At 39.6% G+C, this 27,058-nt stretch overlaps 1 protein-coding gene across 21 annotated transcripts in view; it reads left to right on the top strand.

Moving 5' to 3' along the window:
- LOC124121883 (sodium/calcium exchanger 2-like) overlaps positions 1–27,058 on the top strand; it is a 207,098-nt gene that overhangs the window by 144,446 nt on the left and 35,594 nt on the right. For 20 of the 21 annotated variants that reach the window (XM_046484971.2, XM_048396519.1, XM_048396520.1 and 17 more), the window contains 7 exons: positions 13,830–13,838; positions 15,615–15,639; positions 16,444–16,611; positions 17,145–17,307; positions 21,924–22,047; positions 24,736–24,865; positions 26,703–26,793. In XM_046484971.2, the coding sequence (XP_046340927.1) occupies positions 13,830–13,838; positions 15,615–15,639; positions 16,444–16,611; positions 17,145–17,307; positions 21,924–22,047; positions 24,736–24,865; positions 26,703–26,793 (710 nt within the window). The remainder of the gene's footprint in view (positions 1–13,829; positions 13,839–15,614; positions 15,640–16,443; positions 16,612–17,144; positions 17,308–21,923; positions 22,048–24,735; positions 24,866–26,702; positions 26,794–27,058) is intronic. The other variant, XM_046484973.2, reaches the window with a different exon arrangement.

Below are 27,058 nucleotides of genomic sequence, written 5' to 3'. Positions count from 1 at the left end.
TCAAGAAAACTGAAAATCAATTGAATTTTGCAGCAGGAACTAGTGCTAGACTGAGGCCTATTTATAATAAGTCTGCTTACTACAAGACACACGATGATCCCTTCGCACTACAGCCTAGCATTGACGAAGATTACTTCGATCTGGTTAAGAAACCTAACCCCAATATGCGCATTGATATGGCCAAGATCAAGAACTTAGATAAAGTCAACAAACACATGATTAATATCAGTTCTTACATTAACTGGTTAGCAGCTGGTATTCGCCATGTCATAGCCTCGTACAACCAGAGCGATGATCCGCCTTTAGACGCTCCCACGGAGATGACTAGTCAGAAGACGGAATTCATCCACAGCTCACTAGACCATATACTAAAGATGCAGGAAGACCTTCAATCAGCACAGGTCTGGATGTCAGCACAGTTCCTACTCATGCAAAGAAGACACTTACTACAGCAAGTTCATCATGTGATGCCGGACCCATTAAAGAGATCCATGATGTCACAGCCCATTACGTCATCGCAGATATTCAACGGTAGACTGAAGTCGGTAAAGGAAGCCATTATGTCGTCAACTAACCAGAAGTTTCAGGAATCCACCATCTCGTTAGCATCCAAGTTACAGAGACAACCAGCAGTTACTCAGCACCAACAACAGAATCCTAGACCCCGGCGTGAACAGTCCTACCGGGATTCTTTCCGAGCCTCTACACAGAGAAACAGATCGTATCAACCTAAGTACAGGAACCACAAAGTTGATCTTCCCACTTCGCAGAGAGGACTTGGCAGAGGAAGAGGCAGGTCCCGTAGGGGTCCCCTCCGAAAATGACTCAACCGTGAATCTACAGACCCGTCCAGATCCTACCGACTTCGCCTGCCCTATGGACAACGATTTAGAATTACAGAAGACCAAGGACACGACTACACCGAATCCAGTCGAACTAGCCAATCTCACAGACATCGACCCAAGACTACCCAAGTTCAGATCTCACCCTATTCCGGGACCAGTCGGAGGACGTCTTATGCAGTACGCAGACAACTGGAAGACCATCACAGACGACTCATGGTTACTCGAAGTAGTAAGAAGAGGCTACAAACTTCACTTCTTAAAACGACCAAAACTAGCCATCCATCCTACCGGACCCCGATTCCAGCTATCAGGACCAAAGTTAATTGCAGCAGAAGTGGCCATACAAAAACTACTCACAAAAGGAGCTATCAGCACCCTAAAGGAGTCAGACACCACTCTCGGATTCTACTCCCCAGTATTCTTGGTACCCAAGAAGAATTCTTCAGAGATGCGATTAATAATAGACCTAAAAGTTCTGAACAAAGATTATCTGGAAAAAACACCCAAGTTTCAGATGGAATCTATAAAGAAGGTGAAGAATTTCCTAAGACAAGCAGATTGGATGATAAGTATAGATCTCCCAGACGCCTATCTTCACGTCCCCATCCATCCAAGTCAACGGCGGTACCTACGCTTTGCTGTCAACGGTCAAAGATACCAGTTCAGGGTACTACCATTCGGCATATCCATCGCCCCATGGTTATTTACCAGGATCACCAATCCCATCATAGGTTTCGCCCATCTAAAGCTCATAAGGCTTCATGGATACATAGACGATTTCCTATCAGGACAAATTGCAAATCAATTTAAACACAGTGTGTCTCATCCAACTTCTCACACACTTAGGATTCTTGGTTCACCCTAAAAAATCAGAGCTAGTACCCACACAGGACATCACCTACTAGGCGCAAGATTTCTACTCAACAAGGGCATAGTAGCACCCCCAGAAGACAGATATGCAAGAGTAGAGCACATGATAACAAGTGCACTCAATCAGCCCGTCAAGCCTAGGCACGCTCACATCCATCCAAGACCTAACCTACAGAGGCAGACTACAATTACGGCCCTTGCAGATTTGGATGAATATCACCAAGAACCTAGAGCTGGAAACATTAATCCAACCTCTACAAGTTCGAATCTCAGAACTCCTGTGGTGGCTAGATCGTCAAAATGTCATGCCAGGTATTCCACTAAATTACCCCACCCCCTACATCAACTCTACACAGATGCTTCAGGAGAAGGTTGGGGTGCCCATATGGACGATGTTACCATACAGGGAAAATGGTCCTCCCAAGAGAAAGAGATACACATCAATTGTCTAGAAATGAGAGCGATATATCTAGCATTAACAGCTTGGCTAGATCGTCTACACCACTCGTCAGTAAAGATCGCTACAGACAACTCAACCGTGGTCGCTTACATACAGCACCAAGGAGGCACAAGATCTCAGCTTTTACTGAAGGAGGTTACACGTTTATATGCCTTGGTAGACTCAGTGAGTTGCAAGATCGAAGCAAGACATATACTGGGCAAGCTAAACATCCTAGCAGATTACCTATCTCGGAAGAACAAGATAGTAACCACAGAATGGTCACTACATCCCGAGGTGTTCAAGTGGATAACCCACCTATGGGATACTCCAAACCTAGATCTATTCGCCACATGTCTCAACAACAAACTACCAGTCTACGTCAGCCCTGTACCAGACCCACTAGCACTCCAAGTCGATGCGCTCTCAATGGAATGGGAGGGAATGTTTACGTACGCATTTCCCCCATGGACTCTCTTAGACAGAGTACTGAAGAAAATAGAGGAGACAGACTGTGACATAATCCTCATAGCCCCGGCTTGGCCGAAAAGGGCTTGGTTTCCAAGACTTCTACAACTCCTGGTAGAAGTACCTCTAAAACTCCCAGTACGTCACGACCTATTGAGACAACCAAAGACGGACATATTTTACGTCCGCCTTGACAACCTCCATCTTCACGCTTGGAAGTTATCTCGCATAAGATGCAAGCCGCCGGTTACTCTAAATCAGCGGCGCGTAGAGTGGCTAGCTCATGGAGACCAACTTCATCTGCCCTATGCAATAACAGATGGGACAAGTTCGTCGAGTGGAGAAGAGGAAAACAGTTACATGGAGATATAACGATACCTATAGTGGCCGAATTCTTGCTCCATCTCAGAAACGACAAGAAATTACGACACGGCACTATCGAAGGCTATAGATCAGCCCTGTCATCTCATATTACAACACGATGGCCTATCTATAGGTACCCACCCAGTACTAAATCGACTCATGAAGTCATTTACCCTGGAAGACATAAAAGTACCACGTACTTTCCCAAAATGGGATCTATCTATAGTATTGTCAGCATTAATGAAAGCACCATATGAACTTATGAGTAGTGCAACATTACTATTAGTCTCCAAGAAAACTGCTTTTCTCCTAGCCATGGCTACAGCGGCTCGTGTGTCAGAACTACACGCTATTGACATCTCCACTGTAACTCATACCCAAGAATGGAAATCAGTGTCATTCAGATTGCTCCCAGAATTCATTGCCAAAAAACAGTCGTCAACCTTCGGCCCACTCTGACACCGGCAATACATAATACCAGCTTTAAGTAAAAGTGTGGACTTCCCGGATAGACTGCTTTGTCCCATAAGAGGCCTTGAGATACTTCATTACAGCGACTCAACCCCACAGAAAGCAGAGGAAACCACTGTTTATCTCTTGCAAGCCCTCGTCAGAAAAGGACATCACAAAGGGCACTGTAGCGGGATGGCTAAAATCAGTTATCACAGATAGCTATAAAATGGCACAAGTCTCTACGCTGATTTGGGGAAACTGCAGGCCTCACAAAATCAGAGCACTTGCAACATGGAATACAGCTTCCATTGAACAAGTCGTAGCCATGCAGTTGCCAGTGGAAGTCCCACAACACTTTTTCAAACTTTTACTTACGAGACATACAGACCGATCTAAATGGACTATACACTCTGGGGCCCTTGGTGGCGGCCCAGGTGATTATCGCCAAGTAACCTTGTTCCCCTCCCTCTTCCGGGAAGGGAAAAAGAGGTGGGGGGGTGTGTGAAGATTTCAGAAGTACCTCATGAACTCAGGGTAAGTTGATTTTGTTACTGGGCTGCGCTATTGATTTAGTAAAACAGGGCAAAAGGCAACACTGAAATCAGAGATCGAGGGATTAAGTGATATACACAGTAAAAAAAGTGTTGCACCCCCTATACTTTTTCATGGAGGGGTGTTTTGAAAGGGTGTAAAGATAACCGAATTAATATTATAACCAGGATTTCGTGTATACCAACAAACCAGTGTATTGTCTATACAATGAACTTAAATGGGGTATTCCATGACCTTATGGCATGTAATAATCTCATGCTGAACTTTTACGAAAAATGAACGAACAACGAAGACGCATTAAGTATGGTGACATCTCAATAATTTTTAGTGACCAAATTCATCCAATAGGGTAAGAATGTCATATGGAGATTTGACGAACACAGTAAGTCAATATCGAGAACTTCCACCAAGCACTTGGATCACAGCTTGAAGTCTTCGTCTCATACTCCTCACCAGACGTTGGAATCGCTCCATGGGCAGCTGCTGCCACTCCTCGTGTAATGCTGCTTCCAATTCACGCAAGTTCTGTGGAGGAGGGTCCCGACGATAAATCAGGCGTCCCAAAATGTCCCATACATGTTCCAGAGGATTAAGATCTGGACTCATTGCTGGCCATGGAATCTGCGTCAGAGCATTGTTGTGGATAACCTGGGTCACAGCTCGTGAACGATGTGGTCTGGCATTGTCATCCATGAATATCGGTCTGGTGGCCAGTGGATGATTGTCAAAATGGGGCACCACAACTGGATTCAGCACCTCTTGGATGTAGCGCTCCCCTGTCAAGTTGCCTCGTATGGTCACTAAATCAAGCTTACAATCAAATGAGAAGCATCCCCAGACCATAACAGATCCACCTCCATATGGTACAGTTTGCATGATGTTTCTTGCAGTATAAGCTGTTCCAGGACGCCTCCATACTCTCACTCTGCCATCCACAACATGCAGAAGGAACCTGCTTTCGTCCGACCAGTGGACTCTTCTCCAGGACCTCAAGTTCCAGTTCTGTCTCAGTCTACACCAGGCTAGACGTAGTCGTTTGTGGTTGTCTGTGAGTTTAGGTCGCTTGATAACCCTTCTGGACTTCAACCCTGCAGCTTTAAGACGGCTTCTCACGGTCTGGGTACTGAACTGTTGACGAGGAAGCCAAAGACGTTTCAAGGTTGTGCTTGTAGCAAATGGATGACGCCTTACCACCCTCAACAACGCTCTGTCATCTCTAACTGTGGTCTTACGTGGTCTGCCAGAGGGTCTGCGATTCCTTACATCATTAGTTTGTGCGTGTTTTCTGACCAAACGGCTTATTGTTGAGTAGTGATGTCCGGTTCTTCTGCCAATCTCCTTGAACGAAAGACCTGCTCCATGAAGGCCAATAATCTGCCACTTGACTGCTTCTGACAATCGTCTACCCGGCATTGTGGGTTACAATAAACTGGGCTGTCAGAGAACATCTTTTATAGGCGATGTTGAGCTTAAGAAGATACTGCAATCTGCAAATGTCATGCACCATGCAATTCACGTGCTGATTGCTACGTTTTGGTGATCATCTTCCCTCCGAAAACATTACACATTTAACATCAGATCCCCAAGGAATACCTACCATTAAAACCAGAGTCGGGCGTTTTAAATGTTGTGATGTATCAAACGTATTAATGTTGGGGTGCAACACTTTTTTTACTGTGTATATATGGTAATCTACATGATAGGAAATATCGATGTACTACCACCGGAAGTGACGTCATAGGAGACATCGCACCAGAATAACGTCAATATACGTTAAATATCACTATCCAAAAAGGGCATAACGGTAAACCACGTCATAGTGATACGAAGAAATAGAAGACATATACCACAATGGGCATGGTGTGACACCGGAAGTGACGTTACAGATGACGTCATCACCGGAAGTGACGTCACAGATGACGTCATCAAAGGGAGTGACATCATAATATGTCTAAGTATCACAAGGGAATATACATATACCCATCATATGACGTCTTGAAAATTCTATATGTCTAAGTCTTGTAAGTAGACTTTTAGACACATCCGTTTAAGATCCCTTTTGGCATATAACCCTTGGGTTTACCACTCCACTAGTCAAATATCTAAGGTATGCTAGATACCAGAACCCACCGGTCCCTCTTGTGTATACTGGCAACTGATGTGATAGAGGTGAGGTATTCACAAGAATTATCAAACAATAGTTATTGTGAATAATTCTAAGAATACCACCTCTATCACATCAGGAATTAATCCCTCCCACCTCCCCAAATATCTGCTTCTAGTTGATGAGAGTAATGGGTTGAAAGAAGTGGCTAGATTCCCGCCTTGCACATGCGCAGTGGCGCCCCTGGCAAGGGATAGGGTTTCCCACACAACTATGGGTATATTGGCAGTGTAGTGGACGTCTGTTGAAAATTTATAAAAAAAAATTATAGTGTGGTTCTCAGCATAAACAGGAATTTATGGCAACTGATGTGATAGAGGTGGTATTCTTAGAATTATTCACAATGATAACTATTGTTTGATTTCTGTTTGATTTTCATTGTTTACGTAATTTAAAAATCATTTTAAAAAGAATCATAAAAAGTTTCTGTCATCACCCATTTCCCGATAACAGCAGCTGTCTGCTCAGTAACATGAAGAAATACCCCCGTTTTCGAGGTTTCGTATGAATAACACATTCGTCGAAGAATGGCATATGATACATCGCTGGAAAGCTTATTCCTTCATCTACACGCTCGTAACATCGCCTGTTTTTTTTCCATAGTTATAACAAGCGATTTCATTGGATTAAAATTGGTTTCTAATGACGAAATCTGCTACAAGTTTCGTGATTGGTCAATTTTGAGCATGTGACCTAAGGCAGCCAATCAAATTACAGCTGTGATACCAAGCTCATGTTTGATAAATTTCAGAAGTTGGCGAAAGATTTTTGTTCAATCGTGTTATTCTGAACCGGTGTTGAAAGAGTTAGTATATTAGTATATATTGATTACTGGGTTCGATCCACGTGAGTATTGGTTTGTTTACCCTAACAACCCTTCATCATGGTGTCCTCTCCCTTTCAATCAGTCTGTCATAAGTGTAGCAGGTTCATGATTTCTCATCAGTCCTCATCACGAATGTCCCTCTCTCCAAGAAGGCATTCTCCAAGCTTAATGATGCGCTCGCAAATGCCAAGCGGAAAGATGCCGTCAAGAAGAAGGTGGACAATATCATGTCACAGTTGGACAAGGTGACCCCTTCAACATAACAAATGACCGATCTTCCACAGCCGTCTATTACGCTGGAGCAGCTTTCTATTATGCCTGTGCAGCCCACGTCCCTTATTGCTGCGCTGGAGCAGCTTTTTGCTCAGCAGAAGACCAAGATGTCTACTCTAATCAAATGTTGTCTTCCGGCTGGAAGGTAGAATGGCTGAAAAGACTTAGTTCTGAACAGACACAGAATATTCCACTGGCCAAAGGGCTGTACGGGGGATCGTCCACAGCAGATGCCTGGCAACCTTCTACCCCTACCGCTACTGTCTCTTGACCTCCGCACGAAACTTGTCCAGCTCAGCCCTCCATATCCCATCAGCTGTCAGGATCCCCGCCACATCAGCACAGAAATTGACTTGAAGCCTTTCCACGCCGCCTGGCTCCCGCAGAGGATTCATAGACCTGCAATATACAGTTAGCGACAAGACTCAGCCACCGGGATTCTGATTGCATCCCACTTTCATCAGACACTCCCATGGCCGAGCTATGCACAGGGAATTGTTGACCTCGCTTCTGATAACCTCCACAGACTCAGGCTGCCTCTCCCTAACCTGAAGAGGAAGTTATATCAGACACACTAACCACCGATACCGGAGACACGAATACTGGATGAAGACTTCTTAAAGCTGGTTAAGAATCCAATTACACAGCTTTCTCTTCCCGCAAGCCATGTGAATGACCTTGGCGCCTATATTAACTTGTTTGTAGCTGGTGTACGCCACACTGCTCCTCCCCTCCTCCCAGAGTACGACGAGACTCCAGCAGACACTACCGTACCGAATCGCATCAAGTAAGAGGACTGATCCATAGCCTCTTGGACACGTTTGTAAAAATGCAACAGGAACTATTGACTATGCAGGAGTGGTCGTAGTCCCAATTCCTCTGGCTCCAACATCAACACCTTCTATCACAGATCCGATCTAGGGCTGTCACTTAAAAGGTCAAGAAAACATTGATGACCAAACCTTTTTCATCTCCCACTGTTTTCAACAATCAATTCTGAAAAATGGAAAGAGGTCAGCCAAGACACCACTGAACCTTTCCAAACCTGTACTATATCGCTCACTGTTAAAGCACAGAGATATAGGAATTGTACCTGTCCTTCAAACATTGGGACCATTCACAGACCGTTCACAAACCTACTCCTTTCTGCAATCAGATTGCAAGCTTCAGGAAAACAATAGAAGGGGTTCCAGATCGGGCAATCGTTGGGACTGGAAGTAACTACCCAGCAGCCGCTCCAACAGACACAAACCCTGTTGACCTGGACATGTCTATGGATTACGATTCACGTCTACCCCCTTCACCATTTTGCCATCATTCTACGCCGACAACTGGAAACTGATCACCTCTGATCACTGGATCCTCGATGTGATATATCATGGGTACAAGATACACTTCAAGACTCGAACTCTTCTTCTCACGTCCCGACCTCGGGGTGACAGATTCCATCTGGTTGGCAAGAAATTAAAAGCAGCAGACCTTGCCATAAATACACTTCTAGGGAAACATGCCATTGATCTGCTCCCGGATACAGATACCGGCAGCTTCTACTCCCAATGTTCTTGGTTCCCAAGAAGAATACCATGGAAATGAGAATTATCATAGATCTCAAGATTTTGAACAAGGATTATCACATACATTTTCCAAATTTCCAGATGCAGTCAGTCCGGAAACTGTGTTCCCCCATGCATCAGGGAGATTAGGCCATCAGCATAAACCTACAAGACTCACATCTCCACATTCCTATCCACCACTCATCTCGGAAATACCTCTGATTCATGGTAACCAGAGGTCACTACGAGTTCAAGGTGCTCCCCTTCAGAATCTCCATCGCATCATGGTTCACCAGTATAACAGCACCAGTGATCAGCTATGCCCATCTCCATCTTGTTTGACTACATCGCTACCTTGACGATTTCCTGGCACAGAACCAAATATTCTTGATTCAACTCATGACTCGGATTCCTCAGTCACCCAATCAAATCAGAACTTACTCCCATTCAAGACGTATCTTACATCGGTGCACGTTTCCTTCTCCAGGAGGGTCTACTCTGTCCCCCAGAAGATAGTTTTATGGCTATGACTCACATGATCACCGAGGCTTTGACCCTGCCGAATCGCACAATCAGATGGTGGATGTCCCTCTTGGCTTAACTCACTTCAGGATCTGACCCATAGAGGCTGATTACGTTAACTACCTCTACAGGCATGAATAAATGCCCCAATCTGGCCCAAAAGACCATGATTCCCCAGACTATTAGCTCGACTCATGACTGATCCTCTTCTCCTACCATTACGCAAGGACCTTCTACATCAACACATGTCGGACCTCTTACATGAGAACCCTCCCAGCCTCCATCTCACGCCTGGAAAATATCACACAAAGAATGCAGGCTTCTGAAATTTCTAAATCTGCGTCTGCAGCAGTGCCTTTATCACAACAGATGGACTAAGTTCATCCAGTGGTGACGACAATTGGAATTAAAAACATCACTGTCACCGTCCGCATCCCCATTGTTGCCAACTTCCTTCTGCATCTCCATCAGGATAAAGATTTTCGTCACAGAACCATAGAGACATATCATTCCGTTCTCCAACATGACCCATGACAGTTTATTGTCGGCAACCATCCAGTATTGAATTGGCTTGTGCATTCGTTTTTCCTGGAAGATGTACATATTCCTCGTACTTTCCCGAAATGGAAGCTCTCATTGGTACAGTGATCCCTCGCTACAACACTACCTTCAGGGTCCAAATAATTGATGAGCGTTATAGAAGATCAGCGGTTTAACAAAGGTCTAGTCGTAGGTGGTAGATAACCATCAAACCAGTATACATGCTCTGCCTACCTAACATGATCTACGTTGCACGAGTTTACAAAAAGATTAGAATAGAAGTTGTTTATGATTCATAGTGTAAAAAAAGATTTGTCGGGTATTAATATGCGCTTTCAAAAAGACGCATCATATCCCTTCAGTGAATTCAAAAAACAAACTTGGTCAATAAAAGTATAAAATTTGATATAAAAAACATCACTAGACATGATTATTTACCATTTAGTATGTATTTCCTGTTCTCCAAGGCATTGTTTTATATGCATATGTTAAGATTACCGTGAATATTTTCTCGTAAACTAAGCCGGAAATAGCAATTAGCTGTGCACACGTTTCCTCACAATCTACCTGCGTCAATAGCAGTAATCTGATCGTGGTTGCTCTAAATAACGATGAGTTGCGATCTACCGATTTCTACGATTTTGCCGAAATTATTGTAAACATAATTATAATTATTGAATGAATTTTTGAATATAATTAACAAAATATATTGCGAACATGTCCAGATAAACAATGAACAATTTGTTCATAACCAGATATTATAATAAAAGGATTAAATTGCATACTTCAGTTCAGATTTGTTGACTGGTATTTCCGGTGTTATGTGATAGCGGTGATCAGCTGATAATGTTTTCTGAGATCCTCCGGCCAAGAGGTCGCATGGGGGAACGTGCCAATCAGACTTATGTCTGTTTTCTTCTGCCATCGCTACGGCCACCAGACAGGGTTTTAGTTTCCTACCAGCTGTTCACCTTACCCCGTAGGAAACTTGTTCGTCACAGTTACCGCACGGTCCTTCCAACCGGCCAGTGAACCTCATAGCCATGGCTGTGATTATGCAACAGTTTACCCTTTCACAGATCTTATCTGAATTGTGGACACCGTTTGATAATGACGGGGACCTCATGGATCTGCTCGACTACTTTGTTACTCACCAGTCGGGGATCTCCCATGTCCCTTTTGACAACGGAAATAGCTATTATGAGGTTGAAAAATTGGTACTCCTCTTTCCTTCATGGAACTCGCTATATCATTTCATGCCGCACCTGCACCCCAATATGGACCAGTGGGTTGCCACGCACCTGTTACCAACTCTGCCATTGCTGAGCTACACGCAAGGGATTATTGATCACGGCTCAGACAATCTACATAAACTTTGGCATGACGAATGACTCCTGTTCCCTAATTTGAAGAGAAAGTTCTACCGGATGCATTACTCGCCATTTGCTGATTAAACAGTTTTATATGTGGACTTTCTCCAACCTTGTCAAAATTCCAACATGAGATTACCCTTACCTGACTTGTCACATTAATTATTTGTCAACTGTCAGCAGATATTCCACGGATATTGGTGCTTATATCATTTGGTTTGTGGCCGGAGTCTGTCACGCCATACCTCCTTTTGCATCCATCTTATGACGATGTCCTGGCAGATATCACTCTTATCTATCTGAGAAGATCTAGTGGATCTTATTCACAATCGTTAAGATGCAACAGGAACTACTTATCATGCAAGTTTAGACATCTTCTCAATTTGCCTGGAGGCAACGTCAGCTGCTCCTATCACAGATCAGATCTAGGACTGTATCAATTCAGACCAAGAAGATGGTGATGTGCCAATCCATCACAGCCCCAAGATATTTAATAATCAAATTGGAAAGATTGGTGATGAGGTCAGACAAGACAGCTGAGAGATTTCAAGTGTCTACCATCAACTTAAGGGTCTAAGCTCATGAATCATCCAATCAACCTAGAGATCAATCCAGAGACATTTCCTTCCATGAACCAGCTAGGAAGAAGTTTATCCCCAACAACTAATTATTGTGTAGTTGACAGTGAATAGGACTTCTGTTGAAAATCTGAAAGTTCAATTTAGAGTGATTGCAACCAAAACACCGGAATTTGTCTTTGATGTAATGGAGGTTGCATTCATAGAATTATTAACAATGATAATTATTGTTAGATTTTGCTGCCATTAAGATATGATTGAGTAAATTGTTATTAAGTCTCCTCAAGAGAAATTCTTAATTCATAATTTGACTAAATTACCTGAAAGCGACATTTAAAGGGGCACTGATGTAAAGCAATTCCCCGGGACTGGTTGCCTCATGAGAAACCGGATGATATAGCAGAAATCTAGACTAGTTTGCGACCTGTACTGCGCCATTCAAAAACGTATTTGTCACTTTTATTGATAGTATAAGGGCATATTGTCACATTGATCAACAAAATGAAATACAGTTTTGGAAATTATAAGGAAATGTAGGTATCTTTGTGGGTAGCATCGATAATGGTGACTAAGTTTTGATAAGTCTTGGTAATTGTGCGATTTTCGTTTAACACTATTTTGACTTGCAACACAAAGTAATTATTTCTCCTGAGCTTGGTTTATTTTATCCTGTTTATATTTCTACAGTCAAAATATGCAATACATGTATTTTCAATTAGGGAATTTATTAAACGCCTAAATATTCAGTTATTTTACAAATTGACTGACAAATATGTCCATCTGTATTATTATAACGAATTCCAAACATTCTTATGTTTAATATCATCACCAAGAGACTGAATATGTTAGGATTAAAAGTACATTTCTATATATTCTTTGGCTTCTAATCCTAGCATAATTAATCTATTGTGCTTTTTTTTAAGCCCTTTTGACCGTCTTAATCATTTTTAGTCAGTCTGTTTAATAAATGGACAGATTTTTCATAAAAATGACTGAAATATTTAGACATTTTATAAATTGCATGAGTGAATCGATATCACATTTTACAAATTGACTGTAATATATATACATGTTTACAAAGGAAAAGACTTGTGAAAACAACGTCTGTCACGCATCGAAGAACTTCCCAACCAAGACAGAGAGGAACAAGAACGAATCTGTTCAATGCTACAACAAATGAAGGAAAACAAATATCATAATTACAACTTACCAAATTAATATTTATAATTTTAGGCAGCTTCCTTGTTCAAGAAATGTATCCATGAATATCCACATAAAGGAACAATATCCCACACATCTGCAGCTGTATGTGTCTCTGTAACAATCAAATATTTAAAAATATATATATATCGTTTCGGGATATTATAACCCTTGTTCATTTCTCTGATCACTTAAGTTTGTTTCAGGTGTTTCACATAGGTGTCAATTAAGTCCCAAAGGTCAGCTGAGAAAGCCCAGCTGACTACTATTTTCATAATGTCCAAGGTTCTTAAAAAAAATCCATTGAGTTAGATAACAATGAGCAATCAATCAACGTATTTGAACAAACCCTTTGAACAAAGTATGTTGTTTTTTACATCAGCACTTCACGCCATGATATGAGTGTATTCCCTTTGCTTTAGTAAACCTAGACATGTGAACACTTACTTTTGACATATCCACTGCAAGATAACAGTAATTAAAATATCAACATATTTTCGCCATTCTTTTTGTCTGTTTGTTTAGGCTGAAGAAATTAATTAACATGTGCCCTTTGTCAAAATCTTTATAGATCAGGGGTAACCAATCAGTGTTCAAAAATGCAAATATTGCCTCCAAGTTTATTTACGCTGATTTTACAGACGGTAGCCCAGTCTCTTGTCACACTCAGTTGTAGTTGCATTGGTAAGCAAAGTGTCAGCCGAGAAGAAGCCAAAGATTAGTGCCCCTTTAAGTCCATTAAAATCAATCCAAGAACTATTAGCACTTGGGCATTCTAAATAAACATATATGTTTTCCTTTCCTGTTCCACAGAGATAGCAGGTATTGTTGACTACTAGTTTAAATTTCAACAGTTCTCTTTTAATATAGATAGTTCACTGTGTCAATTTGAGTTGAAAATCTAGATCTAACAGTTTGCTATCTTTAGTATATTTTCTATCTATTTCTTTACTTTGTTCATTATGCTATTTCTCACACACTGCTGGTGGATTTTACTGAAGAAATAAAGGTATCGTTCAATATTTTTGAGTAAATCATACCAATGAGTGCTTATGTCTAACTGTAAAGTATGGATATTTTGTAGTATAATATGTAACTTCTCTCCATGATTTAGGAATATGTACCGTAGATTCAAATGATAATAATATAATGTACCCTTAATGTACATTGCTTTAAGATTGGTAAATGACGTTAGTCCTAACTTCACAGGGCTTTAGAAGTTGGCGTATTAAGTAAGGGTAAGATTTATGGATGAACATCTTGCCTGTTAACGGTGTTAGAACCTACATCTAAACATCGCTCCTAATTGTTATAAAGAAGTTGTTCATCCATAAATCTTATCCTTACTTGGTGTCAGTCCTTGAGAGTTACATAGCATAGATAGATCTTTAGTGTATATATATATTCCCTTTAATACCAGTTATGAGGTCTGAAAAAATGAATTGGTGATTTTTCATTTAATGATAATGGTTGCTTAAGAGTTTATATCTTTATTATTTAATTAATAATTCCTGATATTTATTCCAACAAATTTTTAATTGTTAAACCTGAGAAAAGATCAAGCTGACCTGGTATGTTTATGAGTGTGCATTGGTAGGATTATATTTTTTATCACATCGGGGTATTAATTTCCAATGAATTGCGAAAATTGAGATAAGAAAACTTTTTGTATAATTTCATGTCGAAATGAAAATTCTGAGCTTGGGACTAATGGGATATGGGAAAACACAGAAAAATATACAGATAGCCTAACGGGCAGTAATACATTGAAAATCCAATTTGCTTCTCATTCTATTTTCATCTTCTTTTGAAATATGAATATATCTTGTTAACATATAATAGGTAACTTCTTCTTTTTTGTAGCTTCTTTTTGTTTACTTTTTTTCTGCTATAGGTCTGCAATTAGCTGCTACAAAACTAATTCTTTGGTCTATTCTTAGTTCTTATGTTTGAAACTAATGTTTATCTTAGAAGCTGTAAGAAAAAAACAAGTCGTTCCTACTAAATTATTTTTCATATATTTGATAGAGAATTTGCGATATATATATATGGGGACTGCTGAGTAAATATAACACCAGAATGTAATATAATTCAAGATCAGTAGTTTTATTGCAGACAACACCTGGCCTTATGTTGTCTCCTTTTTCATCATGCAGTCACCTTGCCACATGCAATTAGATAAAGAAATTATGTACAGATCTTTTAGAGGATAGAACTGAGTTGGAAAAACAGTACATACTAAAATATATTCATGAATTTGACAGTTGTTATGTTATTCCTTACACCCAATGCAACAACTAAACAATACTATCCATCGTGTTTGTTATAATTGATGGGTATCGGTATCTAAATAATAATATTTCACTTTTGCTCACACAATCTTACATGATTTCGGGTTGTGGACATCTGGCTCCTAACAAGATGTCCAGTAGATCACGTGAAACAACTGAGAAGTTTCATCATGTGGTGATCCCTCCACCACTTGTTTCAGAGATACATTGTGCGGCTGAGAAGTGCCATCAAAGGGAGATAACTGGATGTTGTGCAAATTATCATTCTGCCTCAGTCAGTTCTCATTTTTGCCTACTTCTGTTTCAGCCCAAGGGGTCCTGTTGACATTGTTGTAAGTAATTCATTATTTCTAATAATTTCTGTTGTCTATTTTCATACATGATTGTTATAACTATAAAGTTTGACAATGAACTAATTAAGATATGAATGTTTGTGTTCACTTCACTTATCATGTTGTAGAGACATGTGGCCCAGTGGTCTGAGCTGGATGCTGCTATTTGCTGTGGCCCTTACTTGTCATGATCAGCTTGTGATGAGTCCCACTTTCAGACTGTGTATCTGTGATGAAACAAAAAACACTGTTCAAAGAACACTTAATCCTAATGTACTCACTTGACATCAATGTTGTTATGATATAAACTTGCTTATACAAGTCTTGTTTACATGAATTGCTGTAGTAAGTGTTAGGTTTACCTCCATTCAACCATGACAAAATAGGATTTTTTAGGTGGCTTCAGTTCACATTGTTGGGATACAGATGTAAATTATGTGGTCAATAGTATCTGCTGTCTCCTGTGACAAATGGGGTTAGGATTGGTCTTCCACAACCCATGCTTGTTGTAAGAGGCAACTACAAGATTGGGTGGTCAGATTCGCTGACTTCGATGAAACATGTCATCGTATCCCAATTGCATAGATCGATGCTCATGATGTCAATCACTGGATTGTCTGGTCCAGACTCAAATATTTACAGACCACCGTTATATGGCTGGAATATTGCTGAATGCGGCGTTAAACAACAAACAAAGTATTTGCTGTCACTTTCAACCTTCTGCATTTCTGTGGTAGGTGCTTATACATTGTTATAGCAGAAAAGCAATGAGTTCTGTTGCGTATATGCTACTTCCTTCTGCAGAATCAAGACAAGGTTGTTTTCAAGAATGGTAGTGCAACAAGCCAGGGCGTGCCTTCATCAAAGGACACAGAGTCTTCCATTCACATTGGAGTTGTGTCGGTTGACTATGAAACCAGAGAGGGATCAGCAAAGCCAGGCAAAGACTTCACGTACACTCAAGGAAAACTGGTACATACAGTACATAGTTACTAGATAGTGAAAGCAAGGTGCATCTTGTGAAACTGTACATATATCACATGATGTTGATGTGAGTCTTTATCAGCACGACACTATTCATAAAAGGAATGCTTGCTCTTTAGGAAGAGGAATTGTATACCACATGCTGAAGGTGTGTTGTCAAGAGGTTTCTAGTTAAATACACATTGCTTCACTCTTCACCTGGTCTAGAAACTCCCTGGCATTACAAGAGTCCTGTTTTTATGTCCTGTATAAGTGTCATATTGTGGTCACTTTATAATATTACACACGCAATTTCATATGAGAGGTGTTGCTACAGCACATATATTTGCTCGTTAAATATCAGAATTATTATGTTTTCACAGCATCTTTGATAATTCCACAATGATCAACTTATTGCTTGTGAAATTGTATTATCATGTTAAACCGCTTAATGTTTTTATTTTTTGCTGGTTTTGCTGAAAGTGTTTTAGTTACTTAGTTAAGCTCCTAACTGTATTAAAGCAATTCTTCTTTTCCAACAGACTTTCAAAGAAAATGAATACCGGAAGACATTTTCTATCCCAATAGTGAATGACAACCAGTATGAAGCTGATGTTGATTTCTATTTAATACTGAAGAACCCTCAAGGTCAGAGTGGACTGGGTGATCCAAGTGTGGCCAGGGTCACAATTGTAGATGATGATGGTAAGCATTTGTGGGTTGACTATTAGAAGTATCTCTGAGTCAAATTGGTCATAAGGATATGTAATATAAATATATGCTTCCTGAAAGGTAATAAATTAAAGCTTCTCCAAGTTTTTGTATATCGTAAAGTGCCCTATTTTCTGACGATACATATTTCCGAACAGCTATATTGATTGTGATTTTTTGCGTCATATTGGGAGGTGTGACATAATCAAAGCTGCAGACTTGAAAGTGTACTCATACATCCTGTCAATATCAGACATTCCGTTGTCATTTACAATTTTGGTGCCCGTGTCATGATGGAAAGGAAGAGTAAAATAGTGTCAACACTATAATTTGACAAGTTATCATATTTTATGAATAGGTTTCAAACTTTCAATTAGTTTTTGAATTTTAATGCCAACCTGCTTGTATTATGTTGAGAACTGCTAGGTCCAAACACATCTGTTTATTTTTGGAAACCCTGCTAAACTACCAAATCAATCAGGTGTTCAAAAATAGGTGACATCACTCAAGTTTACAGACTGTAATGGAGGTCACGGAATTTTTTCCTTTTGAAATGTAGCAGAATTCTATTGTTGAGACATCACCTTCTGGTATGAAGCAGAATTTGAGTTTTGATTCACTCATCCCTCGAAATATCAGCAATGTCATCTTAACTGTTCGAAATAGTGTTCGCAGGATACATACATCAATTTCTATTATTAGCTATATTCCATTGTCTGTTAATACTGCTATTAGTTACCAGGGATAAAATATATTGTAAAATTTATTACAATTAGTTTAAGTTGGATACGTTCCTTCTACTTTCTATCTGTTTGGACTTCAAACACAAAATTACAGTAAAAGTAGTTGAAGTTTCTTAGTGTACCTAAGGTAGCATTAGGCTACACATGTTGGTAACAAGATGGCATTGCCTCCAGGTGTAAAGTGTGGGAACTTAATGAGGCTTGAGGATCCTTATGAGTCTTGCTGGAAGTGCTGCCCTGACTTTTGCATAGAAGACAATAGATATTCCCAGTGTGCATCTCTCATATAAGACAACTTTTTGAAGATCTCGGAATCTTGAAAAATGCCTAAGAGGCCTGAAGTGACTAAGAAATGGTTGATCTGATGAAGATTCCCCAGGCTCAGGTCAATCCCTGGAAGATGAAAACCCCTAAGGGTAACAAATCTAAGTTGCAATCTAACCAGGAGAAGTATACTGCTGGTTTAGATTGTGGTACACTGCTAACCATTGGATCTTCAGATTTCTATGGCCGAGTTGGAAAAGCCGGACATGATGGCGATAATGGCATTGAGTGGTCCATGAGTTGTTATGCTTCTGGATTGGGTCAAGGACAATCACTGACCGTTGGACGATGGTGGTATGACCTCCACCTAGGATGGACATGTGGGCTGGGTTACTCATAACCTACACAGCATGGAACTGTTTCTTCTGACCTCCTTGGGACGATACACAGTAGTTAATGAGGACAGTAAGACGACACACAGGTCTAAAAGAAGACTCATCTGTGCAAAGGTTACCATGGCTGTTGTATTGCCTATTTTAGATTCTGATCAATACTGGCAAGATGCAGGCAGTAAACAGTCTAGCCATCACACGGCAGTGCACATGCAACACCTCTCGATCATCTAACATCACAGTTTTGGGTTGTGGACCACATTGTAGGGTCTGTGGGTTTGGATCAGCATGTGTCAACCGTGAACCAAGTGACATTCAGTTTGATGGATGGTACAACTAACCTGGGATTGGATCTGGATCAGAGAGAGGGATACAATTCCAATAATTCATCAGCCATGTCTTTAGAGATGAGAATCCATTACGAACCTGGACACTCATTTCCTGCTTTATTTGAGACCTCAAACCAGATATGGAGGAGGTGGAGGCACCTCAGATGTTGGAATGTGTGAGTTGTCAGGGTCCCACGGCGATAGGTTCAGGAAGGATAAAAGCTCCACTTTCAGCGACTATTGAACCTTGTATTATGACCTGCGGTTCATTGGTTTTATCTGGAAGGTCCAGAGGGTAAGGACGTGTATCCAACCACTGCTTCATGGAAACTTCATACACTTCCTTAGTCAAGTTATGGAAGTCTTGGTATCCATGCGCACTGACCAGGTTGGTTTGTTGCATGGATTGTTGGATCGTATTGTCAAAATGCAGGATTTTACCCAAATGTTGATGTCCACCCAGATACTTAGGCTTCAGAACCTGTTGCCACATCTTTCTTTCTCAAGTGCGGACAAGGGCGATTTCAGCAAGGCCTGCAATTCGGTCAAATCCCAAACTATCGAAGCCTCAATTGTTTAATGGCGCACTCAAAAGTGCAGTGTAGGAGCTAAGGCGGGAAACCACAGGCGATTCCATCACTGTTCCATTAACTTGACTGTTAATGTCAGAAACACTAACACTCTTGTTAAGAAACCTTGGCTGGATTCCGGGCTCCCCCAAGAAAAGGTTTTTGCTATCTGGCAGAAATTGTTTCCAGGTAAATATGACTACATGCCGTAGAGACAAGACCATTGCTGCGACCAAATCCTATCAACATGGCTATGTTTACCGCCTACCAAAATTGAAACTAATCCCAACATTGGGACAATTAGTCCTGTTCGCAGATAATTGTAAACATCAATCTGATCGATGGATTTTACAGGTTGTTCAGGAAGGATACAGATTTCCACTTCCAGTGACGATTGAACCTTGTACTATGGGTTGCGGTTTTGTCGGTAGGGTTCCAATTTAACAGCAGCTCTCTTGGCCAATCAGACGCTAGTGGACATGTGTGCCATTCGGGAGCTGGAGGATATGGATCATGATCACTGCTTCTATTTTCCAGTTTTCCTTGTACCCTTGCATTACTCTTACATTCCCAACACTTAAACATCAACTGTACATAGATGTTTCCAACTCGTGAGAACTCATCTGGACAGTCTAATGATACACTTTAAAGCCTGGAAGGTCAGGTGGGACCAAAGTCGCCAAGGTTGTAATAGAGGTTTTGCGTTTGTAAGAATTCTTCAAATAATAGTTATCATTGTTAATAATTCAAAGAATACTACCTCTATTACGCCATGAGTAACTCCAACCTACCCACCTAATTCTCTGCATCAAGTTAAGGATGTTGAAAAGAAGTGAGGTTTTACCTCATGTGCAAGAGGCTTGATAACTATTGTTTGCTAATTAGCTTTTATCATATACCTATCAATGATGTGCAGCATTTTGCATGTGCTATAGAGCCAACATAGAGACAGTCATATTACAGGGGGTGTAGTTACCAGATCCCCCCCCCCCCCCCCCTTTGTTACATCCCTTCGTGATGATTGCTGGTCTCCTCGGCTGGCTTCCAAACAAGGTGAAAATGTATTGCATTCATTGCAAGTATATGTAGATACATTTACAATGTTATGGTATGTTATGGTATATGATAAAATGTTTATTATATACCCCTCAGGCTGATATGGGGGTCTCGATTTGATGCGGGGTCAGATATGAATTGCCATACAATACTTCTAAGTATCATTGAGAGAACTGTAAATAACCACCCAATTTCAACATGTGCTGGAGATTATAGATGTAAATTGTAGTTTAATTTTTATCTTAGGCAAAAAAATATAATAGTCTTGGTTCTCAGGCATCGCCTGCATCATCATAAAGTTTGCCACACGTTTTGTTTTTGTTTCCATTACAATGCGGATCTGAAGGATGGCAAGTTGACTGCTAGGGAACATGGCTGTGACGAGAAAGTCAAACTGGAGTACTCCACGATGTGTAACAAACAAACAAAAAAATCCTTAAATATTCCAAGTCCAACGGTAGTCAAATACTGTATACAACTATTTTACTCATCAAGAAATACATTTATGTAGGGAGGCCCTTTCCCAGGGTGATTGTACATAACTTTTATTGATTACAAAACTGTTTATTGGTTACATGCTAGTTTGAACAACCAAAAAAAAAAAAGACACCGCCTGCCCACACTATATTTTCAAAAACCATTGCCTGAGAACCAATTCTTTTCTTTCTTTTTTAAAGCCTTATCTTTTATATGTATGTAAACAGTTGCAAACCCACTTTGGCAATCTATGGAAAATATAACAGCACTAAAATTCTGTAATAGTGTGTCTGTTGCGCTGCAGATTGTGCAAGAATTGATTCCTTCCTGGTGTAATTGAGGTTCTCTAATGTGCTGTAGTGATAATCTTTTAGTTAAATCTATGACACTGTAGTTACTGACACAGGACTGAATACGAGCAATTTGTTCCTCACTTAGGAAAATACTGATTTTAACTGTGATTGAATTTAAAAGTTAGCTGTTAATTTTCAGAATTTGTTGTTTGCATGAACTTTATTTTGTAATAACCATTAGTTACGACCATGTTTTCAAGTGTTACCAAATAAACGGACAGACATGCATACAATTCTTGTTGGTATGATATGTCAATTTGGAAAATTGGATGAAATATGAATAAAAGGAAACTGATGCCATAATGATGTGGGTGATAAACCACTACGAGTTGTATGTGCATTTTCTACATCAAGACTGTAATTGTTTGTAGGACACCAGAATGACATGGATGTGCTGCTATATAACACAAGTTGCCCTTGTTTACAGAACCAGGAGAGTTCCTGTTTGAGGACGCCCATTACCATGCGGATCTGAAGGATGGCAAGGTGACTGCTAGGGTCCTCCGGGAACATGGCTGTGATGGGAAAGTCAAACTGGAGTACTCCACGATGTAAGTCTTCTGCAAGTTGCTGTTATGTTTAACCAATTGTCGTCCAAAACAGAAGATTTTTCTTTCCTTATCAGAAACCAAATTCTAAACAGAGCAACAGATTTTACTTTGGCTTAATGTGTTCAAAAGTGTACTACCGTTTGCTTAAGAATATGAAAGCTATTGCATGAAGAAGAATCAGGATACTATAAGGGTAACATTATTTTTCAGGGCATCCGTCTGTCTGTCCGTCTGTCCGTCCGTCCGAAAACTTTGTCCTCGCGATTTCTATTAAACTATTCAGGGGATTCATCTCAAACTTAGTACATATAATCTGTGTCATATGGAGGGGTGCAGTCCAAAGAAAATAAATGTTTTTATTAATTTTCCATTTCTTTATGAATTTTTCAAACTCTAACGTCTGTCCGAAAACTTCTCTTAAACTATTCAGTGGATTCATCTCAAACTTAGTACATATAATCTGTGTCATGTGGAGGGGTGCAGTCCAAAGAAAAAAATTGTTTTTATTAATTTTCCATTTTGTTATGAATTTTTCAAACCCTAACCAGGGTTTCCCCTGATGCAGGATTCTTGCGTATATGACTCTCAATTAAGGAAAAATACGTCCAGAAAAAAATGACTGCGTCATGACTGACGCAATTTCAAAATATCTATGTTGTTGTTTAACAGCTTTTGAATGAAAATATTACAACTACTCACCTGAACTTAATTTATAAACATTTTCCGAAGACAATATATGCAAACGTCTTAAAATTTACGTCTAGTTTTTAATTAATCGTCGTTTTTAGAAGTAACATAACTTCGCATAACACCACTGCCACGGGCTAATTTGCATAGCCTGTCACATGACCAGACTTTTCTCTCGTTTTAAAACAAACGCTAAAATTAGAACAGCCGGGGGCTTTACATATTGTTTTGCATAATTATATAGATATGCTTCTAAAACTGTGCGACTGAGGTACACGACAAAATATATTTATTCATCAAAGTGAACGTAACTCTATGGAACGGGGTAAACGGAAGTTGTAAGTATTGGAGGGACACATGTTTTTGCCGAAATTTAGGTAAACATTATTGAATGAAATTTTAAATAAAATTAATAAAATAGATGACAAACATAAGGTCAGATATACAGAGAACACATTTTTATTACCGGATAGTGTAACAAAAGGATTAATTTGCGTAATTCAATTCAGATTTCTTATGCTATTTCCGATGATGGATCATGACAGCCTGAAATGAGACTGAAGAAAAGTCTGTGCGTATTATACACGAGAGATATTTTTTTCAGGATTTAATTGCTCATAATTAGGGGTGCGTATTATACACGAATAAATATGGTATATACGAAATGTAAAGCTTTGTGCGTGTTTGTTGTTGCTAATAAACTGTATTCAACCAGAAAATATTATGTGTGTTCACAATTCTTCAGTTCAACTTCACTGTTGATAGATAATACAAGATAACTAGATAAAAGATGTAAATGAGTTAGTGGTATTAAATTATAATCTGACATGAAATGTATTTCAATATCCATCCATAATTAAAAATTATGTCAAAATGTGTTATTTATTCATCCTGTATTAGTGTCACTGTAAATTGTTTCATGAGCTGTGAAGTAATTAAAGATTGTGAAAAAATAAAACCAACAAACTTTGCTTTTCATTCATATATCCTTTATTTCTCTGCAATACAATCAGCTGAGAACATTAATTAGCACTTGTTAACTTAAACTAAAGACATATAATATTTAAAAGATACTTAACTTTAAGTGTAACATTAACAGTGAACACTTTAAATTTCATTAATCATACAATAAAACATTTGACTCTCAAAAAATATTTTTGACTCCCAAAAATTCATAGGCTGAGTCAATGTGACTCTCAGATATTGGAGTCTAGGGGGAACCCTGCCTAACCCTATCCTAGATATTTAATTTGTAACTACTGACACACTAGGCAGGTTGGGGGTATTAGTGAGCCACGCTCACTTTTGCACTTGTTATAGCTAAAATGGATGGAATTTGTAATCAAATAAAAAGAAACAACAATATCGGTTGTATATACTGCAATCAACACGAATGGCACTGACCCACTTTTACAAGTATTGAAACGTCATAGAACAAACCAGATGACGTCACTATTGAACATAATGTCACCTATCCCTACCCCATGACGTCACCTAACAAGGGGCGTGATAATGATCAATCGTCAAGCAATATGAGGGCATTATCAAATGACAACTGTTATCTAATAACATGCGAGCGGTTTAATGATAATTCTATCCATTTTAACTATTCTTAAAAGGTAATAAGGAAGTGATGGACCCGTGAAGATCTGGGTTACAATAGGTCTTCAGCAACCCATGCTTGACGACTGTGCTTGTCGAAAGAGGCAACTAAGGGGATGGGGTGATCAGGTTCACTGACTTAGTTGAAGCATGTCAAATATCCCAATTAAGTGGATCAATGCTCATAATATCAATCACTGGATTGTCTGGTCCAAACTTGAATATTTATGGACTGCCGTCATATGGCTGGAATATTGCTGAATGCGGCGTTAAACAACAAGCAAACAAGAAAGTGATGGACTCACGCCCTTGTATTGTGGGCTATAGTTGATAGCCCTGCTGGAAGGTGTAGACTGCATTATGGAGCTGTATGTGTATGCTGCTGGGTGAATGTTGCAGAGACGGCACAGGCACGGGAGGCAAGATTCTAGGACCAGGTGTTGACTACATCACTTCAAGTGGCACTGTCGAGTTTAGCCATGCAGACACGTCCAAGACAATTTCAGTTGATGTTAACAAGGACACGAAGGTACTATTCATTGGTATTCTCTTACTTCAAGAGTTACTAAGGAAAAAAAGGTATGCAAACAGCTGGAAAGAATTACCCAACAAACAGTTGGGAAATGTCTAAAGATAGTAAAGTGTGAAATTCATCATTCCTATGAAATCACATTTTATGGAAATGTCATGATGGGAAATCTTTATGAAAATTTAATTCTAACAATCTTTTATATTCATATTTCCTTTCTTTTTCAAGTACTGTTAAATTAAAAAGAAATTGTCTTTAATGGTACTGGGGCAACCATATGAATGTGACAATCCAGAATACTTTAAAACACATATTTACATTTGTGTTGATGCCTTAGAATCATATTCTTTGCCTTATTAATAGGTAGGGCAGGTTCTTCTCTTTTTTCGTGTTTTAATTCGTTGTTTCAAAGGCAGTGATAAAGCTGATGTCACGTTCGATTAGAGTTACGTCCCTTCCTATATAATAACGCGATATGCTATGAGATCTCGCCGTATCCGTGGTAACCAAATGGCGGATCACGACTGGGAAGTCGTGAGAAATACTCGCGGTAAATCCAATGTGGCAGCATTTCGGGTTAAAAAAGCATAAAATGGATCAAACAATCGAAGAAAATGTTGCTGTTTGTAGAAAATGTGAATCGTTTGTGAAATACACCGGTGGAACAACAAACTTAACCACGCATCTTCGAAGACACCATCCGACTTTGGCAGGAAAGATAGGCCCATCAACAACAATGTTATCTCAAACTCGTATTGAAGAAACGAAATCAAATGCAAAATCAACAAAACAAGCCCCATCCCAACCTACCATAATCAATTTATTTGCAAGTACTAAGAAGTACAAGGACTTTGAACCCAGGGCGAAGGAGATAACTAACATGATAGCCAAATTTATCATCAAGGGACTACGTCCATACAGTATTGTTGATTCTACAGAGTTCAGAGATTTAGTCACCTAGGTCTAGAGAATACTCCATGATGATAATGTGTCTTTTCTAGTCAAAAGGAAAGTTTGTTTTTACCCAAATATAATAAAACAAGTCTTAAAACAGAAGAATTTCTTTCTTTTTTCTCAGAAGTTGAAAACATTTGATTTTGGCAATATATTGTGGTACGTATCGCAATATATTGCAATACTGGTTCAATGGGCAATACCCATCACTAACATGCATGCATTTGTATACCTCTAGAAAATGTAAATAGAAATTTGTTCCACAAAGTGTAATCTGTCTTCATATTGGGGAAAACTGACTTCTAGTAATGTATAAAATAGCCATTATACTATTAGTGTATAAAGTACAACAGGTAAAACAATAGAAGAATTCTTCTAAAGTGAGTAATAAACATTGTCACATGTAATTGTTACGACTCATTCATGCAAATTCCTTACACTTGCTTCAGTTGGGATAGCTTGACGGAATGGATGATTGTCCATTATGCTCTCTGTCAGACTATGACCAATGACATTTATGCATTTTAGTTGTAAAAGTGAAATGTTTTAATGTAATCAAGTCTTGTATTTCTTTGTTTGCTTTTTACAATGCATATGTGTTCAGCTAAAAATAAAGCCACCAATGTTTTACAGATGCCATGTTCCATGACAGGGTTAGAAATTAATACTGCTAGTCCAGGGCTACTACAAATTCTTGTGAGCTAGTACAAAATTCCCAATTTTATCTTTATCCAGGCTAGTGAAGCTATTGAATTTAGTTCTAACCCTGCATGACCTGGCTTTGCATCCTGATGTTTTAAACAAACTATATTTCAGAAATAGTTATCATGAGCGAAGATAATTCAGATGATTTTGTCCTGGTTTCAAATTTCTTTATTTATAGCATGCTATCAACTTCATCATCGCTCTGCGGAACCCCAGTCTGGGTGCACGCATTGGCATGCGCAGTGCAACAGTGTGCCACATCAATAAGGGTATGTGTTTAATGACTGCACAGTAATGACAATGTAGGGCTGCTGGCAGGGGACTACATTCTTGTGTGTTTGTCAGCATGTATAGTACTGAACACTGGCCAGGCAGTCGTGTCTCTGTACTCAAGACTGTTGTTAACACTGTAACCCTGTTCTACTTTTTCATTAACATTTCTGACAAGTGCTATACAAGTCTTGTGGAGATAACTCCAGTTACAATGAGTGGTTGCATTTATCTAATGAAATTAATATGAGCTAAGGGTTTTTA

The sequence above is a fragment of the Haliotis rufescens genome, unplaced genomic scaffold (genome assembly GCF_023055435.1).
Source record: "Haliotis rufescens isolate VD_foot unplaced genomic scaffold, xgHalRufe1.0.p SCAF_1, whole genome shotgun sequence".
Taxonomy (NCBI): Eukaryota; Metazoa; Mollusca; class Gastropoda; order Lepetellida; family Haliotidae; genus Haliotis; species Haliotis rufescens.
Note: the sequence above shows the minus strand (reverse complement) of the source record. Positions and strands in the feature narration are given on the sequence as shown.